The sequence below is a fragment of the Mercenaria mercenaria genome, chromosome 10, assembly GCF_021730395.1.
Source record: "Mercenaria mercenaria strain notata chromosome 10, MADL_Memer_1, whole genome shotgun sequence".
Taxonomy (NCBI): Eukaryota; Metazoa; Mollusca; class Bivalvia; order Venerida; family Veneridae; genus Mercenaria; species Mercenaria mercenaria.
In genome coordinates this window covers 41,113,640-41,136,978 of record NC_069370.1, presented here as the reverse complement: position 1 = coordinate 41,136,978, position 23,339 = coordinate 41,113,640, and the positions used below count along the sequence as shown (strand labels likewise).

General features: G+C 35.2%; 1 protein-coding gene across 1 annotated transcript; it reads left to right on the top strand.

Moving 5' to 3' along the window:
- The first annotated feature begins 15,964 nt into the window (after positions 1 to 15,964).
- LOC123546354 (uncharacterized) lies at positions 15,965 to 16,686 on the top strand. The gene is made up of 2 exons (XM_053516890.1): positions 15,965 to 16,268; positions 16,403 to 16,686. The coding sequence occupies exons 1-2, from the start codon at positions 15,965 to 15,967 to the stop codon at positions 16,684 to 16,686; spliced, it is 588 nt and encodes a 195-aa protein (XP_053372865.1).
- The last annotated feature ends 6,653 nt before the right edge of the window (positions 16,687 to 23,339 follow it).

Below are 23,339 nucleotides of genomic sequence, written 5' to 3'. Positions count from 1 at the left end.
ATTTCCAATCGAAAAATATGTTTTTTAGCACAAAGAACTCAGAAAGTTTTCACTATGTGTGTGTTTATTATCATTATTATTTTCAATATTATTACTGTATCTTTTATCATCCTATATGTAATATAATAATACTGATAATAATATACTAATGATAATATAATAACAATAAAAATAATAATAATAGTAATAATAATTATGATTATGATTATTTCTATTATTATTATTATCATTAATATTATAACATTAAAGTAATAGTTATTATCATCTACATAATATCAAAATATTAATTATTATCATTCCACATTTACTGAAGAAAAATTAATTTCTTTCAACTCCACTGCACACATCTTCATGGTCTAGTTAGTGTCTCTGCTGTGCTAATTGCCCTCTAATCAGTTGCTATTACATAATCGCTGATAGGAGTTGTATATTGGATTGGGGGGGGGGGGGGGGCACTTATAATGTATGGAATCTAGGCCTTTAACTATGGACTATTACTTAAACACAATAAAGAATAATCTATTAGAAAGTATAGACAACCTGAGCATCCAGAAGTCATGTGCTGATTTGCGAACAAATAGCATGATCCTTTATAAGCTGTCCAGGCGTCTGGGCATTTTGTATCACCAGATACAATACCTGAAAGAAGTACGTAATTGTGTTTATATTTATACCTGCGGACAACAAGATTATTTGATAAAACTGTTTATATTTAGCGTACCAGAATAAAGTTAAACAAATGTGAGGCTCTACCGAGCATTTTATCAATTTTATTCAACGAGTTTAATAAATACAATAAATTCTGAAATAAGTATCTGAAATTACCGACTCCTACCCCATTGTGCATCTTACATCGTTTTAAGGAAGTTGTCGTATTTTTTCACAACAGGTAGAATCTGTTTGGTTAAGTAGTACATTAGTAGCCATATTTTGATGATTTAGCATTTATTTTCGGCATGACTTTGCCTGGAAAGAAAATTTTGAGGAAACATTTTTCAAAATGGCAGTTCCTGAAAAACTCTCGAATTTGACTAGACAAGAAGTTCACATATTGACAAACCCCTTGTTTATCATTTTCGTATTTATAGGCGTTTTTCGTATCGAATCATAGTCAGACATAAGTCAAGTCGTAAAACGGCTGTAACTTTCTCATTTCTGAAAGAAATATCTAAATATGAGCATGCATTTTCTAAATTAGCTTATTTTCTAGTCGATGGATTTGACTTAGAATTGATAACAAAATGTATTCTTAACGCAAACATTTAACATAAAAGTAATGTATAACTAGAATGTGTCTGTAGGACACAGAGTGTGCCCCCATTGGTACATTTGTCACAAATAAGAGGCAATTATTCAAATGTTTACAGTGTTAATGGGATTTAGCCTAAATAAACATTTTGTGAAAAGGATTCATTATTCTAGGCCATATATTTTTGAGCTATGAGCATCACAAACAAAAAATCCACTATTTTAGCTATTTCAAGGGCCATAACTCTGTAATAAGCGCAAAGATTCTCAAGAAAAATGTCAAGTGTGAAAGGTCACATCATGATAAAGACTTAAGCAAGGTTTCGTGAATTTACATTAAATACTTTTTGAGCTAGGCACATAATTAAGGGCCATAACTCTAAAAATAGGGGGCAGACGAAAATGAAAAATAGAAAGTGCGCAAGTTCATATCATGATTAAGGCTCATGCAAGGTTTCATGAATCTATATTAAATACTTTTTGTGTTAGGCGTGTCAAAAGGTGAAAATGTGCATTTTTGACTATTTCAGGGGCCATAACTCTAAAAATAGGGGGCGGAGCCAGACGAAAAATTAGAGGTGCGCAAGTTCATACCATTGATAAAGACTCATGCAAGGTTTCATGAATTTATATCAAATACTTTTTTAGCAAGGTGCGTCACGAACTTCAGACGGACGGACGGACGGACGCACGCACGGACTGACGGACGCACAGACAAGACCAAATCATATATGCCCCTCCCCACCACTCATGGGTGGGGGGGGGGCGGGGCAAAACAAAAACATGTTTTAATGTATTTAAATACTCCAAAATGGTTTTTCGCCGCGTAGAATAATTCAAGGCGTTTAACTGTTTAAGATGAAATTTACCTTCAAGATCTTCCTTAATGGAAGAGATAACATCCATATGCTCCACCAGTTTCCTCAGAACGTAACATTCGTAATCAAATTTACTGTAACATGATTGAGAAAATACTGCAGACGACAATCCACAGATAACGATTGCAACCAGTGCAAACATAGTGAAGAACGTTATTTTCAAATCCTATGAATTTCTTTTTACAAACTTTAAATGTCTGTTTCTCCCACTGAATGTCTGGTTTCAAATGCTAAGGAAAACAAGTTTCTTGTTAAAATGTTAAACATTCCTCTTAGATCAAATCTGATTAAAGTTATTTTAAAACTACAACGGAATACTTTGTTTCTAGTGTATGCTGAGATCTCTCCACAATTCATACAATGACAAGCTTGTCAAGATTCTTCTCTTAATCTACATACTATTTTGTTTTGTTTTGCTTTATTTTGTTTCAATTTTCTTCGAAGTTGCACAATAAAAGAATGTCATACAATATTCAGGAAGATTGTGAAAATTTTCTTCTAGTTTATCTTGTACATCTTGTTGCTGTCAACCTTACATGCCTTTGTATATTCATTTACACAGATAATATTCAAGTACGCAACTATATGTATATGGCTTGATTGTGTGATTAAACATTTTATACGGAATAAAGAAGTTATCTTTGCTCATTTTTTGTTTTCAAATTTAGTCATAACGTTCTATAAGTTGCCAACAGAACTGTATAAGGATCTTACATGTTTGCCTGTGTACAACCCGAGGGACAGTGTGGAATGAAACAAAGGGCAAAGATGGCCCTAGGTCGCTCACCTGCGAAACACACCATAACAGTGTAAACATGTTTAACCTAGTGATTTAATGGAAACAAATATTCTGACCGATTTTCATTAAGATTGGACCTAAAATGTGGTCTCTTAAGTGTAAACAAGTATTTTCTTCAATTTGACCTAGTGACTTAGTTTTTGAGCCAAGATGACCTACATTCAAACTTGACCTAGAATTGATCAAGGCAGTCATTCTGACCAAATTTCATTAACCTCAATTGAAAACTACAGCCTCTATCGCATACAAAACGTATCTGGGGTCAAAAACTAGGTCACTAGGTCAAATCAAAGAAAAACCTTGTGTATACGATAGAGGCTGTATTTTTTCAACTGATCTTCATAAAATTTGGTCAGAACGATTGCCTTGATAAAATCTAGGTCAGTCTCGAATACGGGTTATCCAGGATCAAAAACTAGGTCACTATGTCAAATTAAAGAAAAACCTTGTGTATGCAATAGGGGCTGCATTTTACACCGGATTTTCATGAAATTTAATCAGTTTAATATGGGTCATCTAGGGTCAAAAACTAGGTCACTCGGTCAAATTAAAGAAAAACCTTGTGTACGCAATAGGGGCTGCATTTCAAACTGGATATTCCTAAAATGTAGTCAGAACGATTGCCTTGATAAAATCTAGATCAGGTTAGAATATGGGTCATTTGAGGTCAAAAACTAGGCCACTAGGTCAAATCAAAGAAAAACCTTGTGCATTTTTCGATTGATCTTCATGAAATTTGGTCAGAATAATAGCCTTGATAAATTTATGGTCAAATTTAAATATGGGTCATCTGGGGTCAAAAACTAGGTCAATAGGACAAAACAAAGAAAAATGTTTTGTATGCGATAGAGGCTGTATTTTTTAATTGAGGTTGATAAAATTTAGTCAGAATGATTGCCTTGGTCAAACCTAGGTCAAATTTGAATGTAGGTCATCTTGGCTCAAAAACTAGGTCACTAGGTCAAATTGAAGAAAATACGTGTTTACACTTAAGAGACCACAATTTTGGTCCGATCTTAATGAAAATTGGTCAGAGTATTTGTTTCCATGAAATCACTAGGTCAAATATGTTTAAACTGTTATGGTGTGTTTCTTAGGTGAGCGACCTAGGGCCATCTTGGCCCTCTTGTTATATCTAACTTTGAGAACGTTAATAAAATTGGGACCTGACTCCAATGCCTCTGAAGAATCATTAATTACATGCGATTTCCAGTTACTTCAAGCAAAAAGATGTAAAAAAATAAAATATATACTGTTAAAGTACCAAAACCTTTGCTTTTTTTTGTATCACTTTATCCACATGAATAATAATTGATGGGTGATCTTTTTTAAGTCTGCATATGTATGGATATCTTCATAATTTGTAGTAATATACTTCTACTTTATAGATCAATTAACAAGTGGTAAATCACACTGGCGTAACTTTCGCAGAAGCGCTGGTTCCAACGCCGCGGCGGTGGAGGATTCGTCGCAGAAGCGGTGGAGAAATATGGCCGGCTGACTACATTTCATCGGTAAGTTTTCTAATGAGTTTTTCACGTTTGGCTGACATTCCATGCAAGTTTGTATCAAATCAAAGCATAAATGAAACCTCATATTGCTGAAAGGGCCAGACTAGAATATTTGCCCCTTTCAGGAGTAGTATCTCTAGAACATATGATGGAATCTAGCTGGTTTTCAAAAGGAACCGAGTTCTTATTGTGACTTAAGTTGTGTGTAAATGTGGTCAAAGTCGAGTGTAAAATATCACTTCTATCGTATTCATTAAGGTAAACATTAACACATTTGGCTCTTTCAGGGATTAAACTCTATGCAAAATGTGGTCTCTATCGTGTACACAAGAAAATGTGACGGACGACGGACGATTATAGATGGGTTGTGGGCGCAGGAGGTTGATTAAATGTGCGACACCTTTAGATATCACCATTTTCATCGTATACTATAGACGTGTTATAAAGCATACACACTACTTTAAGGTGCCAACCCATATCGAGTCACTCTACCTTATATTTCATATCAGACATTTTCTTAAATTTCAAATTGCCATATTCTTTTTAATAGTTGTCTGATTTAAAAAAAAATATTTCAGCGTTATGAAAGGCTTAAGGATGACTTTCATATAAAATTATCTTATTGTCAGTATTTGTTTTTGCCCTTTTTTAAAAAGCATTTTAAGTATAGAGGCCTTTGAACGGTTAGGCTGATATGTGGCATTCCATGATCGGACTAATTCTAGCGTCAATGTTTTGCAACTTCTGGCGAGCCTTAAAAAGTTGCATCATATAGAGTTAGTTAATTTTGTAACTTTTAGGGAACGATTTTGTATCGTTTTTGTATCAACGTTTTGTAAGTTTTGGCTGTTCTTAAAATGTTATATCATTTATCGTCAACTTGTATCATTTAGCGAAGTTGTATCATTTTAGCGTTCCCACAACCTACTACATTTGGTTCTAACATATGCGGGAAGCGATTTCATTTTGTAAATCTTTTTTTTTTTAAATCTTCTCCTTTTGTAATATGTAATTCTGTGTATATTTATGAATGTGAGAGTGTTTTGTAAAGTTACGTATAATAACTGCTACATACTCAAACATAAATATTTCCATGAAAAAAAAAGAGAATGATACCTAGCCTGATCTTTCCGACTGGCTTTGAAACCTAGTTATTTAGTTCTGCTCGTGGTGTTGTTTCTTTGTGGACGGTAGGTCGCAAATGAAAATCAGTACTTTTAAGAAAATTATATTCAAGCTCTTTCTACTAATTTTAGTCAAGCTTTGCTATTGATATTGCAATGTCTAACTGTATTGTGCAACTAAATGTGAGGTGCGTAAGATGCAACGTATTCAACACTGGCACCAGACCAGAAAGAAAATGCCTCTGTACACGTTTTACTCTACCCCTAGGTATTCTATAGGAAACCATGGTCATGAACGGGAAAGTGCACTAATCCAATTCAATCGTACACTTCTCATCTAAAACGCGCAGTTCGGTGAATGGGTACTAGTATATTGAACAAGTGATAATTTATCTTCTATTGTGCACCAGCCACATTATCTCAATATTCCATATTGCAGAGATGCTCCACATATTTCATGCTTTTGTCAACGCTACAGATAAAACTTGCGTGAACTTCCCTAATGAACAGCCTGTCTAGAGGTCACGGCAGTGTGCACATATTAGGCGAAATGTAAACAAACAAAATCAGAATGCAAAATATTCAAAGTTTTACGATAAAACTCGAAATGATGAATGAAATTCATTTTGAAAATGATTTTGAATTTTAAATCATACATTGGTAAACATCTGTTCTGTTCATTTAATTCAGTTTGCACATTTATGCTGCATATACACATTTTGGCTCTGATTCATATGGGGAAGTTGGCAGTTACTTGCGGAGAACAGGTTTGTACTGGTACAGAATCCAGGAACACTGGTTAGGTTAACTGCCCGCCGTTACATGACTGAAATACTGTTGAAAAACGGCGTTACCCGAATAAAAAGCAACAAAGAGTACATGACGACTGACATACATTTCACAACAGCCAATCAGAATGATTTTGTAATCTAGACCGGAACTTCACCAGGGAAGTTCAAGCAAGTTTTTTGTGTAACGTTGAAAAAACTATAAACTACGCGTTGTTTTTCTAAGATAAGAAGTATTGAAGGAATATGACAGGTACACAATGGTACATAAATTACCAATTATTTGATATCCATAGTACACATTTACAGAACTGCGCGTTTAAGGTATGAAATGCGCAATTAAAATTTGTAAGTATACTTTCCCGTTCACGACCGTGGTTCTTCTAGAATACCTAGGGGTAGGGTATAACGTGTACAGGGGCATTTTCTTTCTGGTCGGGTGCCAGTGGTATTCACAATATGTGCGCAAAACTTGTCCTTAACAGGAGGAAATTTGACAGTTCTAAACAAGCATTGTATCACTTACATTGGTTGCTGGTGAAAGCAAGGATTGAGTTCAAGATACTTTCTTTCATGTATAACTGTCACACTGGCAGAGCACCTATGTATTTAACAGAATTGCTTACAGAGTATATACCTAGAAGACAAGGTTTGAGATCGTCAGAAAATTCTGAATGTCGTTATGTTGTTCCATACAACAAGTGCAAAACATTCAATGATAGAAGTTGCTGTACTATTGGTCCAAAACTTTGGAATGAACTGCCGTTAGGGCTACACAAAAGTAAATCACTTGACACTTTAAAAAAATCTTAAGACACTGTATTTCAGACATTTCACGGCATTCGTTTTAATTTTTTTGATAACTGTTTATTATGCAAAGACACCAGATGATAGCTCTTAAATTTTTGTAAAAGGTTTTACATTTAAACATTTATATTTCCAACGTTTGTTTAATTAAACACACTTGTTGGTACAGGCTCTATGGGCAGGGTAGTATGTAGTATTTCTTTTTAAAATAATATATGATGGCACCATTAACCTGGGGGTGGGGGTGAACCTCTATATGCAGCCCGTCTGGGCGTACCATGTGATGCTTTAAGCACTGGTATTCGCAATAGGGATAAAATGACCTCAAGGGGAGGGATGCGGTCATGACTGTTTGTTAAAATAAGGCTGTTATTATTATTAGTGTCATTATCACACTGGATAACCGGCTATCCTGACGCTCGCTGGAAATGTAACCTAGCTGGAAATGTAACCCAGCTGTAAATCGGTAGGTAAAGTTTTTCATTTATTTCTATTAAAACGAAGCTAATTCTTGCAAATCAACTTGACAGTTTTGTCAAGGAATGACCATTGCTTACATTTACAATTTCTGGGCCAAATACGATCCTTACGTTTTGAGATATTCGCTAACAATTTCTTCAGTTCGAAAAATCGAGGAAAAATCCAAAGTTTTGCGCAAATAGTTTTGTTTATGAACAATCTGTGAAAACTTTTATCATCTGGTTTAACAGATGTGTCCTTTCGGAACACCTGTGTAAAGTTTCCGGGTTCTACGTTATTCCTGAAAAGGTATATTAGCCGTTAAATAGGCATGGTCGAGAAAAAAAGACTGTCGAAAACGGCCGCTAGTGCTGTCGTTGAACTCTGATGTTAACATTTATAAACTATCCATTAACTCCGATGATTTTGAATACTTTTGTATGTAAAAAAGTATTACTAACAGTGATTTGACGGAAACGTAATTATTTTTAAAAATGGTACTTTCATTTCAAGAGGCTTTAGGACTATATTCCTTCACACCCGGGTTGAATTCTAACCTAGTTCACGCGTTCTTGCCATTTTTCCGCCATGCGAAAGCCAACCATATATATTTTTTTGCAGTTACACCGAAGCAATATAATACATATTGCCATTTTGCCAGCTTTTGACTGTGGAGGAAAACCACTACAGGTGCCTCCGGGCTACTACAGAATTTATTTTCACCTCGGGTTTTGAAAGTGCAAATGATTGCTTCTGGTCGTTAGTCCTTTGAATTTCGTTTAAAGAATTCAGCATCTTTAATGAATCTCAAATGCCCGTTCTTGTTTTGAAAAGTGTTCTTAGTGCGGTGCTTGATATGTGTATAAACTTATTTGCTCATACATATTTATTTAATTGCTCCTAATATAAATCTGCCATTTTGTTTTATTCATAAATACCTTTTCAACAAATACCAGTTTATTCATGGTCTTAAACTGCAAGTTGTTGATGTATAGAGGCAAACGATTGAAAACGATTGTTTCAAATCTAAATAAGCAGAACTTTGCAAAATGTCACATGACTGTTAATCAGATATTTCTTAACATGGCAGCCTCATGTAGCTTTAATCAACATATAACAAGGTAGATCGGAACTCTTCTTTGCTTGTTTACGACCTTACACAGTCAGCTATCAAATAAAACCGCATGAAAATAAAAGTTCTACTATACGACACAATGTATTTGAAATTTTATCTATGCATGTAGGAATTGCCAGTCTGACACAAAATACTTATTTATAGCTCTGTGTTAAAGATTTATTTGATATACTGGCATTGGAGGTGGTCATTAATGAATAGACATCACTAATACTTGTATCATCGGTAACACATGTTTGAAGTTTAAAAATCAGTACTGAAAAATCAGTCCATGCATGTAGAATCAGAGCCCGGACAAGACACTGCGGAAGGACGAAAGGAACAAAACAACTTCTTGACCCTAAACCAAAAGGACAATGATAATGAAATCAAGCAGAATTACTCGACATGGCAATAAGGACCATACATAAGTATATACAAACTGTTTACTGACTGCAGGTATACACATTTTACACAAATGAAAGACGAAAGAAATCGCAAAAACACAGACAGACTAAACAGATACAAAATATGCATAAAGAAGAGACACTACGGGGCATATAACATGTCTACAAGACAGTTTTTGTACTTTTATACAGCTGTATTCCCGATAGCCGACAGCTGACTTCAACGACTGCCTATTTCAAATACAGCGGCCGTTTTCGACAGTCTTTTTTTCTCGACCATGCCTATTTAACGGCTAATATACTTTTTCAAGAATAACGTAGAACCCGGAAACTTCACACAGGTGTTCCGATAGGACACATCTGTAAAACCAGATGATAAAAGTTTTCACAGGTTGTTCATAAACAAAACTATTTGCGCAAAACTTTGGATTTTTGCTCGATTTTTCAAACTGAAGAATTTGTTAGCAAATATCTCAAAACATAACGATCGTTTCTGGCCCAGAAATTGTAAATGTAAGCCATGGTCATTCCTTGACAAAACTGTCAAGTTGATTTGCAAGAATTGGCTTCGTTTTTATAGAAATAAATGAAAAACTTTACCTACCGATTTACAGCTGGGTTACATTTCCAGCTGGGTTACATTTCCAGCGGGCGTCAGGATAGCCGGTTATCCAGTGTGATTATTAATATTGTTGTTTTTATTATAATTATGTACAACGTCATTGAATATGTTATTGTATGAAAATAGGCGTTTAATCAAATTATTCAGTTTCAGTTTCAGATTCATGTTTGCGTCTAGTTCCCGTTAATAACAAAAGATTTTCACAAACATTTTGCAGATGCTGAAATACAAAAACAATGTGTGTGGTATTTGTTCTAAAATGTCAGCGAACAGCTATGAAAACACATTTTTATTTTATCTTAACTTTGTATCTCATGAAATGTTTTATACAGAAAAATGTTTGCCGAACACCTGTTACGTTATGTTGCAGTTCGTGGAATGTATCAATATACTTAAAAAAAAACCCCAATTTTCTAACAGTAATCTTCAAAAGGATCTTGAATACCCCGGTACACCGATACACGTGACATTAAAAGCCAGTATCCTAACGTTCTGTAAACAATTAATGTGAGTGTTTTGAAGTTTTAATTTTGATAACAAAAACAAAAATGCAATAGTAGACTTCCTTTGTGTATTGTACCAGAACCACACCTTGCGAAAACAAGCCAACGAGTAACAGGAACTGTCGTTACAAGACGTATCAGACTAGTTCTTTAAATAATCATAATGAAATATATATTTTGCTTATTTGAAATATATTTAAAAGGGAACATATGAAAAGGGAATTTGTAAGGAGGGAGAAGCAAAAGGTTAAGTAAATATTGGATGTGCCTAAAACGACTTAGGGGATATACAAGCGGGTTACTGGACGACGGTTAGGACAGTAACACCCCCAATTTACAATGTACATAAAATACATTTGTAACGATAAGCACAAAAAGCAAGTTGAAAATAGGACCATCACGTAAGAAGTAATTACATATATAAGGAAAATCGGGGTTGATACCTTTAGTGAACACAGGGATCCGGTACATGAGTGGATTGAATTTAATGACTTATTTTTGAGTCCTTGAGCCGTAAATAGGCGTAAAAGAATGTTTCCGGTATCCCCAACAACACTAAATTTTTGGCTCGACCCTAAATGTTTTAATTATGGCCTTGGAGAATATCTCTTGGAACTTTTTAACAGTGATGTTAGAAATCAACTTACTGATGCTCTAAAGCCATAACCCCCCTTATCTGTATTTATTTTTTGAAAAGTTTCACTTTATAAAAACAATTTCCAATAAAAAAGAAATTTCCGACCTACCTACCCTAATCGTTTATAGCATGGTACCGGAAACCAAAATTTGTTGAGGCCTTATGAAAAAAAAATGCACACTAATATAACTATTCCCAAGACAAGGGTTTTAACTACTTGTCTTTAACTATGCTTTGTCTACAAACTACTTTCTTTATATGGCCTGGAAAAATATTATATGCTATTTTCCCATTCAAACATTGCTTTCAGTTATTGATGTGGAACACCATTTTACATTTAATTTTAAATCCATTTAGTAACAGAAGAAATTTAGAGTAAAAGCATCAAATTTAAGCTTAAAATCTAAGTAGACAGGGGATACAATTCATAAAATGAGCCATGCCATGAGAAAACCAACATAATGGCTTTGCGACCATCATGGATCCATACCAGCCTGCGCATCCGCGCAGTCTGGTCAGGATCCATGTTGTTTGCTAACAGTTTCTCCAATTCCAATAGGCTTTAAAAGCGAACAGCATGGAGCCTGACCAGACTGCGCGAATGCGCAGGCTGGTCTGGATCCATGCTGGTCGCAAACCCACTATGTTGGTTTTCTCATGGCACGGCTCAAATATTTGCACGAGGGTACTGACCTGATGATATGGGTGATAATATGTTACAACTATTCTAAGTTTGAACCAAATCTGTTTAGTGATAACAAAGTTAGAGCGGAAGAGCATCAACTATAACCTGAATGTTTAAGTATAAAAAGGGGCATACTTCATTAAATACAGATAACAGAGATATGGTCCTTGCGTCTAAAGATGTAGGTAATGATGCTGAACAATAATTTTAAGTCTGAATCAAATCCCTTTTGTACAAACAGAGATATAATGAAAATGCATCAAAATCATCATAAAACGCTAAGTAAAAATGGGCATAATTCCTGAAAAATTGGCGCCAGAGTTATTGCTTTTGTGTCCTGTGATGAGGGTGATGATGTCAAACAACTATTTTAAATCTGAATCAAATCCATTTTGTAACAGCTGAGATAGGGTGAAAGTGCACTAAAACTTTAACCTGAAATTCTAAGTAAAAAGGGGTAATAATTCATGAAATTCTGATGTGAGAGTTATGATTACCATATGATGTGCGTGATGATGAGCAATAACTATTTAAAGTTTGAAAAAAGTCACTACGTAATAACAGAATTAAAAAGAAAATGCATAAAAACTTTAATCAAGGTGCAGACGAGGAAGGACTCCGACGCTGACGCCGGATCGAGTAGGATAGCTCTCTATATTTGGTATAGTCGGGCTTAGAATTATTATCGTCAAAGATAAGCTATAACAACAGTGAAACAACACAGTACTGCTAAAATAGAAACGCAATAATACTGTACGGTTTACGTATTTATACATGTACACATAACTCAATATGAAAATCAGTGAGACTGCTATGATTGGACCCGTTTACAGGACCAAGAAAAGTAGGCAATTTTCGACATCATTTCGAGGATAAAAGAAATGGTAATGTTACATACAAGTACTCACATCGACGGCAATAGGACGGTGATCCCATACACAGCAGACCAGGCTTGCACTGAAATAAAGTTTCGAAAATTTCATACCTTTTCGCCACAATATTATTATTTGCACCTAAATTTCACCATTACGTTATACCAATTTAGGTTGATGGCTAATTTCTACTTTTAACCTCTAGCCTGTGACTGCAAGTGATTTGCGACCACTGCAGACCAAGATGAGCTTCGACATCCGTGCAGGCTGACTATGGTCTTTACTTTTCGCTGTTCAGTCAGTAAAGTTTCAGGGACGCCCCCACCCCCTTCAAATAACAATATGGTATTGCCCAAATTGAACGATGGACCAGTCCAATATAGAAATTGGTTGAATTGCACGATAATGTTCTCAGCGTCATGAAATTTGTTTATACGTAAATATTTCGTTATAAGAAATAAGCTTATATTTTTGAATATATACTTACAGGTTCAGTTTTTGAACAAGGCGTTAATCCTGCTTCCGACTGTTGGAAAACACTAACTAATGTCAAGCTGATCTGAAATAAATCAGCGATACCAAAATACATCATGATGTATCGAAATATTCTATATGATAATTATAAAACTTACTTAGATAGCCTTTATTAGGTTTACCCTGAACACAATGCAACTTTGATTAACCGATCTTTTGATGTTTTATGCTAGTTATTGATATTGTTTTGAATATTTGACAGAAATAAAAAGAAAAATATAAACAATTTATCTTCCGATTGCTCTTTGTGTTAGCATTTAATTGCAGTCGGAAGAAGGTCGAGCTTTTTTGTATGTGTATGTGTGTGTGTGTGTGTGTGTGTGTGCGTGCGTCCGTGCGCCTGTGCGTGCGTGTGTGTGTTCGGGTTTAATGTCTTTTTCAACAATTTTTTCAGTCATATAAACGACTGTGTCTGCTTGTAGCCCAATTTTATAGTGCTGCCTCACTTGAATATCACACCGTAAACACGTGACATAATACCCCACCCAGCCACATTATACTGACACCGGGCTGACCAGTCCTAGAACTACACTACCCTCTTAATGCTGAGCGCCAAGCGAGGAAGCTGCTAGTACCTTTTTTTACGTCTTTGGTATGACACGGCTGGGGATCGAACCAACGACCTCCCGCACTCGAAGCGGATGCTTTACCACTAGGATACCGAGGCGGTGGTACTAATAATACAGTACGAGCAGACTTTATGTTTTACTATAAAGGCTTGTATTTTACAAGTACACTTGAACAGGCAAAATAAAATCCGTAACGTACCATTTAGATTGCATTGTAGAGATTTAAGGTTTTGTACGTACTGGTATGGAATTAAGTTAGTCTGTGAGTTGCTTCCCCTTAAAGTTATTACGCCATTTGCACAGTGAACCTGTAATTTATATTATAAGGGGACGCATACTGCTACATTCACAGTTCATATAGAAATGAGAAAGGGGTGCATATTCAAGAAATTGATGGTGGGAAGAAAAAAAACATATTCCAAAATTGATATAATACTGATGGACACCTGTAATATTCAGTACTTTGTGGATAAGGATGTTGTACTACGAATGTAAAAGGAAAACAGAGGTCTTTGTGAAAGTACATTCAACACAAAATATTAACTTTTTGTGTAAGGAAAAAACAGGGTTTTTTTTTACAATACCAGTGTAACAAATAATGTTGTAGAGAAGAGATTTTCTTTCTAACGCACCAGAATTGCTTAAACTTGTACAAATTTAACGCCACGTCTTTTCAACTCGGGATGGACGCCATCTTTCTCATTGATAAAAAAAATGTAATAAAAAAACAGAGTGGGATTAGCATTGCAATGGCATAACATGACATTCTACACAATGAATACCCTAGTTCAGATATCTAAGATGCCACATAGGTCTTGTGGGTTTAATGCATAACGTCGATCACTTGAAATTGATCTTGAAAAAGTGGTTGATTTTATGGTTTTTAATTTTCCCATGACTTCTCGGCGATTCACTGCAAAAAGTATTACTGCTCCGGAAGAACGGTAACTCTAATAATCGACGGGAGACAACTTAGGTATCAGCACGTGTATGATTTTTTAAAAAACCTGTCGATGTTTATAATTTCTTATCACATAACGAATCCTACTCGTCTTTAATGTCAGAAAATTATTCATTTCTATGGACATTTATAAAAAAATATTACTTACAGTGGACTATTTTGTGAATCGAACTCATTTCCGCTTTTAGTTGTGAGGCACTTACGTTATACGTCTTGACAACAATAACAAAATACAAAATGAATTAATAAAATAGAGAAAAGTGAAAACTTCACAGGTCGCCCAACACGACAAAATGAAAATGTTGCAGGCTCGGTTTGATTGAGCCTGTTCATGGACGGTAGTGGAAATGCATGCTACCGTCCACGCCCTCTAGCCCCGGGTTGAGCAGAACTCAACATTTACACATGCTAAAAGTACAAAAAACAATTTAGAGACATCCGCAGATGTATTCAAGTCACATGTAAACCGACTGCTACTCAGATCAGTGTATGTGTAGTTGTTATTACAACATCATACTTGTTCAATACGTTATGAGATAAAGTTTTTCTTGAACTGCATCATCAATTAATTACGTTTAGATGATATTGCATTTACAACTTGTCTGACCCCGTTTTTACGTGAATGACAGCAGTCTCGTGCAACTCGTGCAAACAGATTTATGAAAAGTAGGGTTGAGAATTCAAGGACACATTATAAATGGCATTAAAGTGAGGATAATTGTATATTTGTCCAGTTATGATTATTGACATTCCTGCTGTGTATTACTACGTTTTGTGAATGAGATGAGAAAGTTACTTTGCACATATACACACTAATTGGACCTGTCAACCCAATTTCATACCTTATTTTAGGGATTTTTAAGACAATACATTTTCAAAAGTTTGTTGAATGTGTTTTGATATTTAAATGCATTGTAGTTCATGAATACCAAGTTAAAAATTTAAAAAAAGTTAATAGAACCATTTCTAGACCCTTATTCTAGCCACTCGACTTCTGTAACAATAAATGTTTAATGTATTAAGGGGAATATAGGCGATTTTCTGAATTCATAAAATCGGTTAATTATTGAGAACAGCACTTTTTTCGCGTCCGTAAATCAAGTTAATCGTCTTATGTGTCATCGTTTCTGATTGGTCAATGGTTTTTATTCTTTTTAAATCTATTGTTTTTTTGTTTTTTTGTCATAATCATTGATAGGCTTATTCTTGTATTTTATAATACAAATTTAGACAAATTTCTTCATTCTGTATTTTTTTTTGGTTGGATCACGTCTAAAATATTTTTGAAAAGTTTTTCATAGAGAAGTATTTTCGTTAGCATTTTTTTTTATAATTTATACAACTTACAGTCATGTAGAAACGAAAGGAATTTCGAAATTTATTTGGACAATTCAAAGTATTAATTATTTGCAATTGGAACATTTCATAGTTTTCAAAATTTTTAATATGTCGGGGTCTGAAAACAGGAAGTCCGGTAGACCAACAACACGCCATGACTATGGTGGTAAGGTCAACGAGATAGGATTCGGAGATGATGACACTGGAAATCCTTCCAAAAATTCAGACAGCGAAGATGGCGCTTCCGCCGTTTTCAGCCCAGTGAGAAATAAGAAGGATGAGACTTTGGCTCTTCTGCAAAGCCAGTTACAATCGTTGGATCAAGAAGAGGAGGAGTTGAGGAAGGATGCAGAAATTACAAAATTGCAGAAAAGGATCGAGCAGAAGAAAAAGTCAGTAGCAGATTTACGAGGTGAGAATAAAAACTTTAATTCAGTCGAAGACAGTAAAGTTTCTTTGAAAGACTTGAGAAATGACAAAAAAAAATGCGTTCTGAAGCAAGTAAAAAGTTGAAAGAGACTGGATTAGTTTCAGAATCAAATTAAGAGTCGGACAGTAGTTCCGAAGCTTCGGGGTCTGAATCAAATAAACCAGATTCTGAAAAAGTGAGTAAAGAAAAGAAGCCTAAGAAAAATAAAAAGAAAAGTAAGAAAAGCTCTGGCAAATATCAAAATTATGAAGATGATTCTAGTAGTGACGAAACATCAAGCTCTGATAGCTCTAGTTCTAAAGAGTCCAAAAGAAAACATAAAAAACATAAAAATAAATCTGGCATTTCGGCAAAGTCGTCAGATCATGTAAAATACAGACAACAAGATATCACAGAGTGATCTTGGCGCCCACCAATGTGCCATTTTTGTGTGTTCCAAATTTCAAGACTTATTGACTAGCTCAAGGTCAAATTCCATTTCCGTACACAACACTGTGCGTGTGGTCCATGCATGTGGTCCAAATTTGAAAGCTGTAGCTTGAGAAATGTGGAAGTAGGTCTCTAGATTAATTTCAAGGACAAAGTTCTTTGTACACAAAACTATGCATGTGCATCAAACTTGAAGGCTGTAGTTTGAGAAATTTGAAAGTAGGTCACTAGGTCAATCTTAAGGTCAAAGTTTATTTTGGTACACAAAACTATGCAAGTGGTCCAAATTTGAAGGCTGTAGCTTGAGAAATGTGAAAGTAGATCACCAGGTCAAAATCAAGGTCAAATTTCATTTCAGAACACAAATCTATGCATGTGGTCCAAATATGAAGCCTGTACCTTCAAAAATATGTGAAAGTAGGTCACTAGGTCAATGCCAAGGTCAAAGTTTGTTTCGGTACACAGTCCTATGCATGTGGTCTAAATTTGAAGCCTGTAGCTACAGAAATGTGAAAGTAGGTCACTAGGTCAATCTTAAGGTCAAAGTTCATTTCGGTACACAAAACTATGCAAGTGGTCCAAATTTGAAGGCTGTAGCTTGAGAAATGTGAAAGTAGGTCACTAGGTCAAAATCAAGGTCAAATTTTATTTCGGAACACAGAACTATGCATGTTGTCCAAATTTGAAGCCTGTACCTTCAAAAATGTGAAAGTAGGTCACTAGGTCAATGTCAAGGTCAGACTTTGTTTTGGTACACAAAATTATGCATGTGGTCCAAATTTGAAGGCTGTAGCTTGAGAAATGTGAAAGTAGGTCACTAGGTCAAAATCAAGGTCAAATTTCATTTCGGAACACGAAACTATGAATGTGGTCCAAATTTGAAGCCTGTACCTTCAAAAATGTGAAAGTAGGTCACTAGGTCAATGTCAAGGTCAAAGTTTTTTTCAGTGCACAAAACTATGCATGTGGTCCAAATTTGAAGGCTGTAGCTACAGAAATGTGAAAGTAGGTCACTAGGTCAAAATCAAGGTCAACTCATGTCAAGGTTCATCTTGCCACTCAAAACCATACATGTGGTCCAAATTTGAATGTTGCAGGTTATTGACAAGAAGATTTTAAAAGCTTTTCCCTATATAAGTCTATATGAACCATGTGACCCCCAGGGCGGGGCTATATTTGACCCTAGAGGGATAATTTGAACAAACTTGGTAGAGAACCACTAGATAATGCTACATTACAAATATCAAAGCCCTAGGCTTTGTGGTTTGGACAAGAAGATTTTCAAAGTTTTTCCCTATATAAGTCTATGTAAACAATGTGACCCCCGGGTCGGGGCCATATTTGACCCTAGGGGAATAATTTGAACAATCTTAGTAGAAGACCACTAGATAATGTCACATACAAAATATCAAAGCCCTAGGCCCTGTGGGTTTGGACAAGAGGTTTTTCAAAGTTTTCCCCTATATAAGTCTATGTAAATTATAGAAATAAACAAAGGGCCATAACTCACTAAAAAATTGTTGAACCAGTCTGATTTTCAGAGGGACACAACTAGGGTACCAATACATCATTCTGATAAAGTTTGGTCAAAATTCCCCCATTATTTTCTGAGGAGATGCGATAACGAGAAATTGTTAATGGACGGACTGACGGACGGACGGACCACGGACGCAGAGTGATTTGAATAGCCCACCATCTGATGATGGTGGGCTAAATATGACCTTTAACGTCTAAGTGTGACCTTGACCTTTGAGCTACGGACCTAGGTCTTGCGCGCAACACGTCGTCTTACTGTGGTACACATTCATGCCAAGTTATTTGACAAGAGATCACAGAGTGATCTTGGCGCCCACCAATGTGCCATTTTTGAGAATTCCAGATTTTAAGACTTATTGACTAGCTCAAGGTCAAATTTCATTTCCGTACAAAACACTGTGCATGTAGTCAAAGTTCGAAACCTGTAGCTTGAGAAATGTGAAAGTAGGTCACTATATCAGTTTCAAGGACAAAGTTCTTTGTACACAAAACTATGCACGTGCATCAAGTTTGAAGGCTGTAGTTTGATAAATTTGAAAGTAGGTCACTAGGTCAATCTTAAGGTCAAAGTTTATTTTGGTACACAAAACTATGCAAGTGGTCCAGATTTGAAGGCTGTAGCTTTAGAAATGTGAAAGTAGGTCACTAGGTCAAAATCAAGGTCAAATTACACTTCAGAATACAAATCTATACATGTGGTCCAAATTTAAAGCCTGTATATTCAAAAATGTGAAAGTAGGTCACTAGGTCAAGGTCAAGGTCAAAGTTTGCTTCGGTACACAATCCTATGCATGTACGTCTAAATTTGAAGCCTGTACCTACAGAAATGTGAAAGTAGGTCACTACGTCAATCTTAAGGTCAAAGTTCATTTCGGTACACAACACTATGCAAGAGGTCCAGATTTGATGGCTGTAGCTCGAGAAATGTGAAAGTAGGTAACTAAGTCAAAATCAAGGTCAAATTTTATTTTGGAACACAGAATTATGCATGTGGTCCAAATTTGAGGCCTGTATCTTCAGTAATGTAGGTCACTAGGTCAATGTAAAGGTCAAAGTTTGTTTCGGTACATAAAAATTATGCATGTGGTCCAAATTTGAAGGCTGTAGCTTGAGAAATGTGAAAGTAGGTCACTAGGTCAAAATGAAGGTCAAATTTCATTTCGGAACACAAAACTATGCATGTTGTCCAAATTTGAAGGCTGTAGCTTGAGAAATGTGAAAGTAGGTCACTAGGTCAAAATCAAGGTCAAATTTTATTTCGGAACACAGAACTATGCATGTGGTCCAAATTTGAAGCCTGTACCTTCAAAAATTTGAAAGTAGGTCACTAGGTCAATATCAAGGTCAAAGTTTTTTTCAGTGCACAAAACTATGCATGTGGTCCAAATTTGAAGGCTGTAGCTACAGAAATGTGAAAGTAGGTCACTAGGTCAAAATCAAGGTCAACTCATGTCAAGGTTCATCTTGCCACTCAAAACCATACAGGTGGTCCAAACTTGAATGTTGTAGGTTATTGACAAGAAGATTTTAAAAGCTTTTCCCTATATAGGTCTATATGAACCATGTGACCCCCAGGGCGGGGCCATAATTGACCCTAGGGGATGATTTGAACAAACTTGGTAGAGAACCACTAGATGATGCTACATTACAAATGCCAAAGCCCTAGGTTTGTGGTTTGGACAAGAAGATTTTCAAAGCTTTTCCCTATATAAGTCTATGTAAACAATGTGACCCCCGGGGCGGGGCCATATTTGACCCTAGGGGAATAATTTGATCAATCTTAGTAGAAGACCACTAGATAATGTCGCATACAAAATATCAAAGCCATAGGCCCTGTGTTTTTGAATAAGAGGTTTTTCAAAGTTTTTCCCTATATAAGTCTATATAAACCATGTGACCCCCGGGGCGGGGCCATATTAGACCCCAGGGAAATAATTTGAATCATTTTGGTAGAGGACCACTAGATGATGCTTCATACCAAATATTAAAGCTCTAGGCTCTGTGGTTTTGGACAAGAAGCTTTTCAAGTTTTTCCCTATATAAATCTATGTAAATTATAGAAATAAACAAAGGGCCATAACTCATTAAAGAATTGTTGAACCAGTCTGATTTTCAGGGGGACACAACTAGGGTACCAATACATCATTCTGACAAAGTTTGGTCAAACTCCCCTTGGTAGTTTCTGAGGAGATGCGATAACGAGAAATTGTTAACGGAAGGACGGACGTCGGACCACAAACGCAGAGTGATTTGAATAGCCCACCATCTGATGATGGTGGGCTAAAAATATCCACATGCTTATTTAAGATTTGAACATGTAAATTCAAAGTTAAGTGTTGATACTCTAGAAATGAATCTATTTGTAGCGGGAGAACTAGAAATTATATCCAGCTCTTCTACAAAAGAAAACGAAAGAAAAGCACGTTTAGAACATTTAAAACGGCTCATGTATTTAAGCGGTACTTATGATTTCAATACCATAAAATCGCTGTATGCAGCTATTTTGAGAGAAATTGAATTGGGACACAAAAAATGGGGCAGCGATTTCAATCAGTCAAAAAATCTATACCGTCAAACAAATTTGGTTTAAAATCAAAAAGAGAAGAAATTTCTAATGAAAAAGTTTGGTTTTGCCCTTTATACCAGAAAAATAAATGTCTACACAAGTCCAATTCACACATGATGGTTGTAAAGGGGAAACAACGATGGGCACAACATGTTTGTGCAACATGCTGGTTGAAAGAACAAAAAACTTGAACATCCAGAATGCTCAAGTGCATGTCCACATGCCCAAAAGTGACTTAGAAATGGATTTTCAAAATTAACAGAAGCTAGTACGTCCAAGGAACATTTGGAAAATTTGTTTCTGCCAAAATATTGTTTGAGAAACATTGAAAAAATCATTAGTGACAAAGAAGTCGAAATAAATGTTTTGTCATCATTCAGTAAAATGTGATATTTGTAAAGTCACAAAAATCAGTAATGATAAAGATTCTCTCAGTAAAAAAGAATTACATGAAAAGGTTAAAAATTCAGGTCAACCAAATTTTTTAAATTGTAAAGTAGTAGTGAATGAAAAAATAGACACAGAATTTTGGAACAGGATGTTATCTGGCTATAAAGATATATTAGTTATAGAATTACTTAAGTATGGTTTTCCATTAGATTTTCAAGGCACTATATCTTCTTTTGAAAAAACAGAGTTATAGAAATGTAAAAATCATAAAGGAGCAGAAAGCTTCCCTTCAGAAATTAATAGTTATTTGGAAAAAGAAAAGCAAATTCACTGTATTATTGGTCCTTTTAAGAAAAATCCTTTTAGCAGTCCGTTAAAAATTTCTCCGTTAAATTCTGTTCCTAAAAAAGATACGTTAGAAAGACGGATTATTCTGGACCTTAGTTTCCCTAAGGGTAATGCAGTTAATGATTCAATTAAAAAAGATCGTTATTTAGGAGAACATATTGAATTAATTTTCCCAAAAGTTGATGATTTTATTCATTTGATAAAAGCTAAAGGAAAACATTGTCTGATGTTTAAATTAGACTTGAGAAAAGCTTATAGACAAATTTGTATATCTCCAGGTGATTATAATCTAGTGGCTTATCGTTTGAAAAAACATATCTTCTGTGATACAGTTTTGTCAATGGGTTTAAGAAATGCTGCAGCTATCTGTCAAAGAGTAACAAATGCTGTAGCTGTTATGATGTTTTAAAATAGGAATTGCAATTTTGAATTATCTAGATGACTTAGCAGGCGTAGAAAAAAATGACAAAGCATGGTTTGCCTTTCATTGCTTAAGACAGGTTTTAGATAAGGCTGGTTTGTCAGAATCAATAGAAAAGGCTTGTCCACCATCAGAAATAATGATATTTCTGGGCATTTTGTTTAACTCTAACTCCATGACAATGGAATTAACCAATGAAAGGTTAAATGAAATTAAAAAGTTAGTTGTTTTTTGGTTCAATAAAACTAAAGCTTCTTTAAAGGAATTACAGTCTCTCATTGGAAAATTAGATTTTGTGGCCGCTTGTGTAAGACCAGGGCGCATTTTCATAAATAGGTTATTAAACTAGTTAAGAGCCATACATGGATTAAATCCTACAGTGGAAGTTGATATTCCAGATTATGTTAAAAAGGATTTGATTTGGTGGGATAGGTTCCTTGTGCGTTACAATGGAATATCTATTATGTTATACAACGATTGGTCAAAACCAGATGGTATCTTTTCCACAGACAGTTGTTTAACCGGATGTGGAGGTTATTTTCAAGGAGCTTTCTTTCATTCAGAATTTCCAGAAGCCGTAAAATGCAAAAATTTAGATATAGGTTTATTAGAAATGGTTACTATTATAATAGCTCTTCGATTATGGGGACAAGAATTTAAAGGAAAAATAATTTTAGTGTATTGCGACAATCAATCAGTGTGCCGAGTTTTAAATACAGGTAGGTCAAGGTCAGAGACTTTTCAAGATGGCTTAAGAGAGGTTAGCTATTTGTGTGCTATTCATGAATGTGAGATAAGAACAATTCATTTATCTAGTAATGAGAATAGGCTAGCAGATTGTCTTTCTAGGTGGCATTTAGATGTTCATTATCAGGATGAATTTAAAAAATTAACACATGAACAGGAGGTATTTGAATGTTTTATATCAGAGAAAATGTTTAAATTTTTAAATATTTGGTAAAATTTTGATATTTAATTTCAGATAAACAGTTTAAGGAATTAAAGCAGGACCTCAAAGTTTCAAATTTGTCTGTATATGCATCTGGTTCACGGAAGAATTTAAAATTTCAATGGGAGTCCTTTATACTTTTTTGTTTATACTTTCATTTACAGTATCTTTCAGCTGAAACTTACACTTTACAACTGTATGCTCAATTTTTGAGCCGTTCTCTCTGTTCTATTTTATATTTTTTCTATCTATAAAAGCGGCGAACCTTGGTTACAGCTGAGCTGGTCTGTCTGTTGTAAACGGTTACATGCGATATCGTTTACAAAAGAACAAACTGTCTTACTGTATATGAATTTTCTTTTCTTCATAAAAAAATGTTCTTATGCTATTGTTAAGGCACTGACGTCCAGATTT

Excerpts from the sequence above, each read along its gene's own strand:
- LOC123546354 (XM_053516890.1), top strand. The coding sequence starts at position 15,965 with ATGTCGGGGTCTGAAAACAGGAAGTCCGGTAGACCAACAACACGCCAT. Across the intron at positions 16,269-16,402 it reads GTCAGTAGCAGATTTACGAG|AGTCGGACAGTAGTTCCGAA; the intron begins GTGAGAATAAAA and ends AATCAAATTAAG.